The sequence below is a fragment of the Enhydra lutris genome, unplaced genomic scaffold, assembly GCF_002288905.1.
Source record: "Enhydra lutris kenyoni isolate GAN:26980312 unplaced genomic scaffold, ASM228890v2 scaffoldscaffold22, whole genome shotgun sequence".
Lineage (NCBI taxonomy): Eukaryota > Metazoa > Chordata > Mammalia > Carnivora > Mustelidae > Enhydra > Enhydra lutris.
Window position 1 is genome coordinate 4768709 of NW_019154106.1, and position 8355 is coordinate 4777063.

At 48.7% G+C, this 8355-nt stretch overlaps 2 protein-coding genes across 2 annotated transcripts in view; one reads left to right on the top strand and one right to left on the bottom strand.

The window, feature by feature from the left end:
- Positions 1 to 6197, bottom strand: part of LOC111149489 (LDL receptor related protein 5) — a 138888-nt gene extending 132691 nt beyond the window's left edge. The window contains exons 1-2 of the mRNA XM_022506587.1: positions 6151 to 6197; positions 5221 to 5726 (exon numbers count right to left, since the gene is read on the bottom strand). Of these exons, the coding sequence (XP_022362295.1) occupies positions 5221 to 5726; positions 6151 to 6197 (553 nt within the window). The remainder of the gene's footprint in view (positions 1 to 5220; positions 5727 to 6150) is intronic.
- LOC111149808 (chromosome unknown C11orf24 homolog) overlaps positions 5537 to 8355 on the top strand; it is a 10558-nt gene continuing 7739 nt past the window's right edge. Inside the window, exon 1 of the mRNA XM_022507095.1 lies at positions 5537 to 5635. The gene's annotated coding sequence lies outside the window, so the exon portion shown is untranslated. The remainder of the gene's footprint in view (positions 5636 to 8355) is intronic.

Here is an 8355-nt window from a genome sequence, read left to right on the forward strand (position 1 = left end):
AAGTTGTTGCATTAGAATGACTTGCTTGTTGGATCGCAGAATCCCAGCTGGAGGACGGCAGGGCAAAGGGCGAGAAAGCAGAGAGTGGAACGAGCTATAGGTAGGGTGAGGCTCACGGGCAGGTGCAGTGGGAATAATGAGGTCGGATAGCTGGAAGGATGGCTCAAGAGTGGGGAGCCTCTGCACATCAATGATGACAGGGTCCTGATATTGTGGTTCAAGTAACAAATGGACCCGAGCAATAATTCAGATAGGACTCTGAATCAGAGTGCACAAACCATGGAGGCCCCCTTGATGATATCAAAGGAGGGATGGGGGATGACAGTGGCCTCATGCCATCAGAGGTGGGATGGGGAGGTTGGTAGAAGGCAGTGCCCAGGAGCGGTAGAGGGTGGCTCGTCTTCCCTGATGCTGAGGAAACAGAAGCATCTTCATGTGCATTTTTCAAGGCATGGGGCCTTTTTAGGTAGCCTCTACGCCCAACATGAGACTTGAACTCATGACCCTGACATCCAGAGTCACGTGCTCTATTGACTGAGCCAGTAGGCTGCCCAAACGTGAGAATTATTTTCTCAAGTTCCAAAAGAGTACAAAATGAGGATTTGAGGGTTTTTTTTGTTTTCTTTTTGTTTTGTTTTAAAGAATTGCTTTAAACCTGGGCACCTGGGTGGTTCAGTGGGTTAAGCCCCTTCTTTCGGCTCAGGTCACAGTCTCAGGGTCCTGGGATCAAGCCCCCCATCGGGCTCTCTGCTCAGCAGGGAGCCTGCTTCCCCCTCTCCCTCTGCCTCCCTCCCTGCCTACTTGTGACACCTCTCTCTCTCTCTCTCGGGAAAAAAAAAAAAAAAAAAAAAAATTTAAAAAAAAAAAAGAATTTCATTGAACCTGTGGATTAACTTGGGAAAATTGACATCTTATGAGATTTCATTTTTCAGTCCAGAAACATGATGTACCTCTTCGCTTATTCAAGTTTATTTTTAAGTTCTCCATATAAAGCAAATCAGAAAGCCTGTGTAAATCCTGAATGTTTCTACTAATGTATCCCTAGGTATTTTATAATTTTGTTATCAGAGTAACTGATGTTAAAATTTTTTTAAGAGCGCCTGGCTGGCTCAGTGGGTAAAGCATGTGACTCTTGATTTTGGCGTCGTGAGTTCAAGCCCCACCATTGGGTGTGGAGCCTACTTTTAATTAATTAATTAATTATAAAAAATGTTTTAGCTTGTTACTGTTGGTATACAAGAAATCTACTGACGTGTATTTATTTTGCATCCAGACAGATGATTGACTTGTTCTTACAAATTTTTCTTTTGTTCTTATAGCTTTTAATTGACTTTTTTTTTTAAAGATTTTACTTATTTATCTGACAGAGATCACAAGTAGGCAGAGAGAGAGGAAGGGAAGTAGGCTCCCCGCTGAGCAGAGAGCCCGATGTGGGGCTCGATCCCAGGACCCCGAGATCATGACCCAAGCCAAAGGCAGAGGCTGTACCCCACTGAGCCACCCAGGCGCCCCTTTTAATTGACTTTTAAGTTGACTCTTTTAGACATTTGTAGTTAATTATATCTCATGTAAATAATGAAAGCTTGTCTTCAAAAAAAAAAAAAACAACCTTATGGGGGAGCTGGGTGGCTCAGTAGGTTAAGCGTCTGTCTTCGGCTCAGGTCGTGATCCCAGGGTACCGGGATCAAGCCCCGCATCAGGCTCCCAGCTCAGTGGGAAAACTACTTCTCCCTCTCCCACTCCCCCTGCTTGTGTTCCCTCTCTTGCTGTCTCTCTCTTTCTCTGTCAAATAAATACATAAAATCTTTAAAAAAATTTTTTTGAAGTGACACTTTTTTTCAAAGATTTTAGGTATTTATTTGAGAGAGAGAGAAAGAGCACACAAGCAGGGGGGAAGGGCAGAGGGAGAGAGAAGCAGGCTCCCCACTGAGCAGGGAGTCCAAGCAGGGCTGGTTCCCAGGACCCTAATATCATGACCTGAGCTGAAGGCAGATGTTTAACCAACCGAGCTACCCAGGCACCCACGAAGTGACACTCTTTTTATCCCTAGTGTAACTTTTAAAAAACCAAACTTATTGGGGTAATTTATATGCAACAAAATGCATCCATTTTAAGTGTTCATTTTTCCTTATACACACACACACGCTCATGTAACTATCCTTTAATTTTCGCCTTTCTTTACAGCAGAACATTTGTTTTTTCAGTTAAATGTATTAAGGCATAGTTTACATTCAGTAAAATTCACATTTTCATGACTTGTAAGAAATGTATTCAGTCCTGCTACTGTCACCACAATCAAGATACAGAATACCTCCGTCATCCCCCCAAAATTCTCTTAGGCTCCTTCCTAGTCAATCTAGAGTTGCCAGATTTAGCAAATCTAGCTGGGCAGCCTATGATTTATTTGGCAAGTCAAAGCCAATTCCTGTTCCCTCTCCTATCCCCTGGTGACTACCGATTCCTGTCTCTATACTTCTGTCTTTTCATGAATGTCATATACATGGAATCACTGTATGTAGATGTTGGTTTGTAACTTCTTTGGGAGCTTCCCGTGTATAATCTGAAATTGGCCCCAAAATGCAGAGGGGAGGAAGAGACCAAAGAAAGAGAAAGACCACTCTGAGTTGGTAGGTGGCAGTTTTAATAAGTGAAGGCAACTTACGTATGAGGCTCGTCTGGAGTGGCCACAATGTGAGTGAATCCCTACACCAGCTGTTGAATCTTGGAAGTTTAGAGAGAGAGAGATCTTAACCAGGTTCAGGACCATACAACGTGCAGGTGTTCTCAACATCACGTCACTATCTCAAGCCTGTATCCTTGCAGCAGCCTCTGGGAGAGGAAAAGGCAAGCAGAACCCACATTCCAAGGACAGAAGCTGAGTAGCCTCTGAGTGCCCGGCTCCAGCTCACAGTTCAACCGGAGGTCACGTCCTCTCAATGACCTTCCTCAACAATAGTTTCTTTTCTCTGGTTGGTTTCTCTTAGCATAATGCTTTTGAGATTCTTCAGTGTTGGTGACTGTTATCAGTAATTCTGCTTTCTATGACTGAGTAGTAGTCTATTATATAGATGTACTGAAATGTTATATCCTCTCACCCACTGATTGTCATTTGAGTGTTTCCAGCTTTTGGCGATTGTGAATAAAGTTGCTGTAGACATTTTCATGCAGGTGTTTGTGGGTGCATATGTTTTCACTTCCTTTGGGTAATTAGCTAGGAGATTGCCAAGCTTAGTATTTTTTTAAAAGATTTTATTTATTTATTTGACAGAAAGAGAGAGATCACAAGCAGACAGAGAGGCAGGCAGAGAGAGAGGGGGAAGCAGGCTCCCCACCGAGCAGAGAGCCTGATGTGGGGCTTGATCCCAGGACCCTGAGATCATGACCAGAGCTGAAGGCAGAGGCTTAACCCACTGAGCCCCCAAACTTAATATTTCTGAACACTATAAGTGATGGGTCAGGAACAGCAGCCCAATAATGCATACAGAATCATATTTCTATCCTCATCATTACTGATCTTTCTTCTACAAATTCTCATAATTTTTATGTCCTTAATTTTCTGTTTATGGAGTAAAAAGGAAGCTTCGATTAAAAATGACAATGAAGGGCTGAGCATGAAGGGAAATTTTTGCCCATGTTTTTTCCCCTAGGAGTGATGGTTCAGAATTCACTAATTCGGTCTTCATGGAAACCTGGCTGAACAGGACTACCATGAGTAGCGATAAAACTGAAAGACTAAGCCTCTCGCTCACTGTCACCAAGCTAAAAAGTGGAGCTGGAGTTTGAAGCCAGGCAGGGTTACTCCAGAGCATGGAGTAGATTCAAATAATAACGTAATTCAACAACCAAGAGCACTGGGCTCTGAGTTTATTATTAAACTCGTTTGCATAGAAAGCACTTGAGATAATCTGTACCCTGAGAGAAAAGCCTTCACTTAACGTAATCCACTACCACCAACAGCAGCGCAGAGCCCTGCTCTACTCTTCATAATACTCTGCAGAAGCAGCTACGCAGTTCCCAGAGCTATGCTCGCCACGAGGGTCCAGGTAAGCCCAATCCACTGGAAAGGTGCAAGATTCCTCTACAAGAGAATGAATTTCCCTGTCTTCTGGACCACCATGGCGACATAGTACCACTGTCCTCTGAAAACCATTTCCTAGTAACACCTTGGGCTGTATTTTCTGTAAAGGACCAGGCAGTAAGTATTTCAGGTGTCGTGGGTCATATAGTTTTTCCTGCAATTATTCAACTCTGTCCTTGCAGTGCAAAAGCCTAGACAATATATAAAAGGTGTAACCGTGTCCCAATAAAAGTTTACTTACAAGAGCAGACAGAGGGCCAACAGACCGTTCCCTAGACTAGGAGGTCTTCAAGGAGGCGTGTGTCTTTACCTTTTTAATTTCAGCCTCAGCAGTAAAAATTGTCCTGATTTTACCGAAGAGGAAAACAGCCACAGATACTGATTTTTGAGGAAGTCAGGCGCAGAACTACAACTGGCCATTGGGTATATTTTCTTCTGAACACAGATGCTGCCCTTGTTGGATCTGAGCGAGTTGGGGAAATCAGAGCAAACTCAAAGCGGAAGCATCTTGTCTTCGCAAACCCTCCCAACTGGCCTGGGTCCCGGCAAACCCGCGTGCGCAGTGTAGATCTACACAACTTGAAACTTGAAAGTTCGAGGAGGTCGAACTGGGGTTGGCAGCTCTCAACTGCCTTTCAGGCGCCCCCAGAGCTCAGAGCAGGGAGGTGACCTCCTCTTCGCACACCGTCTGGCTTCGTCTCTCAGCCCAGGACCCCAGGACAGGCTACACGGCGGTCTGAAAATAAAGCCTTTGGCTTATTCCCAGGAGACCAGCCTTCGCAGACAGGCTGCCTTCGGACTTGGGGGTCCCGAGGGAGCTTTACACAGAGCGGGGTTCGGTCACACAACTAGTCATTCGCAAAGCCTACTTCTAGGTCAAGTCCTACACGCGTTCCCTTGCGCTCCACGCGGCCCCGTTGTTACCCGGCGTCTCACAGTTGCTGGACACTGAGTCTCCGCTTTGCATCTGTGAAAGAGGCACAAAGCCCCCACAGAGCTGTCGCACTGAACCTGCAGGTCAGGCACGGAAGCCCGCGCGGGGCCCCCACCCCCATGATTCCAGGGGCTGGGCCAAGTGGAAGGGAGGAGGGCGGCACTGTGGGCCACCCCAGGGCTCGGGGCCCTGCGCGCTGTCGGGGTACGTCCGAGCTCCCACAGGCCAGCTGCTGAGGCGGAGCACCACCATTTCCGCCGCACGCAGGTCCGAAACCGCAGCTCCCGACCGTTTCCGGCCACGAGCTCGACGGAGTCCAGCGAGCCCCGCGGTGGGCGGAGCCTGGGGACGGCCACGCCCCCCCCCGCTTCCGGCTCCCTCTCGGCGGCTCCTGGCACCGCGGGCCCCTCCCTGCTCCGTGCGGAGCTTCCCCGCCCACTAGGGCCCGCCTCCGGTGACGTCAGTTCCGGGGCGGTCCGGGCGGGGCCCGAGCTGGGGCGGCTGCCTTGAGCAGTCTTGGCTGGTGTGCTCTGCTCCGCTGCAGGCCACGTCTCCACGCCGGGCCGCGGGTACTTCCCCGCCGTCCGACGGCCACCCGGCCACTGCAGGCCTGCCGCGCCCGGGTAAGGGGCCCGCGCCGCCGTCCGGGGAGCTGTTGTCACGGCTCCCTGAACCGGCTTGCGAGCGAAGGAGGGAGGTGGGGGCAGGAGGAGGCTTGAATGGGGGCACAAGAGGCAGGAGGGCGACCTGCCAAAGATCAGTGGGGGCACAGGTGCAAGACGAGGAGGCCAGGAGGGAGGGAGGAAGGAACGGAGGGAGCCAGGTGGGGGACCGATGGGGGACTCGGTCCCTCTCGAGGCCGGAGGGAGGAGGAGGGCTGCAGGAGGTATCCCAAACCCGGGGAGAGGCCCGGCTCGTTGGAGTTTGGGAGCGGAGGGTGGGAGAGTCGGGACACTCCCAAATGCGCGGGGAACTGAAAGGTTTTCCCGGGGCAAGGCTGGGCCCCAGAGTGCTGCCCTCCAAGAAGGAATTGGCTTTTTAGGTGACCCAGGCCTTCCCAGGCCCTGCACCTGGGAGGGGTTGTGCCTTTCCATCCGCCTGCCTCCCTCCCCCGTGGGAGCCCGCGGTGGCTGCTTACTGTGTGCAGCTCACGATCGGGCTGAGAGGCGGAATCAGCATCCACATGGTTTGCCATAAGACATAAACATCATGCTTAGAAATATGCCTATCCCAACATGCAGTTATTTTTACCACCTGGAGGAAGCTTCTTTAAAAATTTCCCTGAAATCGGTGAGGAAAGTATTTAAAATACGAATTTGCCACCTATAGGCAGGACTTGCTTCATGGACAAGGGAATGCCAGATTTGCCCACAGTGCCAGCGAAAACTAGCCTTTGATCAGCATTTAGCTGTGATATCAAAAGGTGCAGAAACTTACAGAACTTAAACTTACAGAAGCAGGCAGGGTAATTAGGATGATATCCACTTCAGTTCCCATCTGCCACGAAGACATGTCCTTTAGACCACAGGGCAATGTCTGTATATGCAAAACCACACACCTGTGTTCCTTGGGTTCTGCTGCCAAAGTTCAGCCAGGTGACGCGCTGGGATTAGGTATCTAGGGTTTGCCCTGTATTTGTTTTCTGCACTTCCTGCTGCTTGCTGTATAAAGCTTGTCCAGCTTGGAGTAGGGGCCCAGGCCATGCTGCTGCTGATTTAGATCTTACTGGACTGATGGAATGTGGGGGTGACACCTATAATCCCTTACCAAGCCTAAGGCTTACTTGTATAAGATCCTGGGAACCAGTCTAGGCCAGGAGAAGGAAGCCAGCCATTCAGAGTCTGCGGCCATGTAATCAGCACACAGCACTCGGCATGTAACAGGTTCCTAAAAGAGTTTTTGTAAAACTCAAGCCAAGGGGTAACTGGGTGGCTCAGTTGGTTGAGCATCTGCTTTCCGCTTGAGTAGTGATCTCAGGGTCCTGGGATCAAGCCCCATGTTGGGCTCCCTGCTCAGTGGGAAGCCTGCTTCTCCATCTCCCTCTGCAGCTCCCCCTGCTCATGCTCTCTCTCTCTCTCTCTCTCTCTCGCTCTCGCTCTCTCTCAAATAAATAAAGAAAATCTTAAAAAAAAAAAAATCAAGCCAAGGTTAGGAACATAATAATTCAGAGACAAGGGGTATTGGAAGGTATCACGAGATCATGGACCAGGTAAGGATCAGGAAGTTGACACCTAGGGCCACAGTCCGGGGGTGCCTTTCTGAGGGAGGGTCACCTGGCTTGGGGTGCTCCCCCCCAGCGGAACTTGTGAGGAGCTGACCGTTGAAAAAGAGTGGATCCCAGCAGCAGCCTAACCCCTGTCTCTCCACCTGCGGGTCTTCCATTTAATAATAATTCATTCTTTCTTGTTTATTCCCTTCTTGCACCAGCGGTCTCTTTTCTTTCCATCTATTATAGTCTGAGGCCTTGAGCTACCTAGTCTCCCTGCACCCTAATAATGAGAATGACTGGCCGGCCCCTCACTTAAGCTCGGGGAAGCCTTTGCAGGACGGAGTATCATTTAAATCTTGCTCGTGGTTTGTCCATTGCGAGTCAGCTTACAAAGATCAGCGCAGGTCCTCACACGTGAATCTTGACATTTAGAATGTGCTTTTGGAAAGTGGAGGCAGAACCTTCCAGACAGATGAAGTCATGGCCCAATGAGGGCCTATTCTAGACTCTATGGGCGGCTAGTTCCCATCTCGGTGGGAGTGACCACCAGCATAAGGGGCTGGGAGTGCATAAGCAGTGACAGTGTCCAGTAGAAGTTTCCGGAGAAACTTGTGGAGTTTCTTTGACATAGTCTTAGAAACATGCTCTGTCTGTGCGCTCACATGTGTTTGTAACTGTGTGTGCAATTGCACACATGCGTGTGTGTGTGTGTCTGTGTGTACACCTGTGGGTGTTTGTATTAGAGAGTGAGCCCATGGGGGTCCTCACACATCCCCACCTCCTAAGGAGGTGAGGAGCTATTTCTTAATCTCCCAAGTGTCCATTAAATAGTCACCAGGGAGAGAAACATTTGTGCTGGTTACTGTCTTTGCATTACAACTGTCCTCCTGGTTCCTCTGAAGTTGTGGCTGGCTCCTAGAAGAATGAAGTTCCTGATACATAAATTATGGAGTTTCTCTAAATCATTAAAATCTACATGTGAAAAACTATATCCAGCAGGGTTACTCTGTGCCTTTCTGCCCCCGCAGCTCAAAATACCTGAAGAAAATCAGACATCGTTTTCCTTCATGGGTCAAAATGTTTTCCAAAATGCTTGTGCAAGGAAAAAAAAAAAAAAAAAAAAAAAAAAAAATA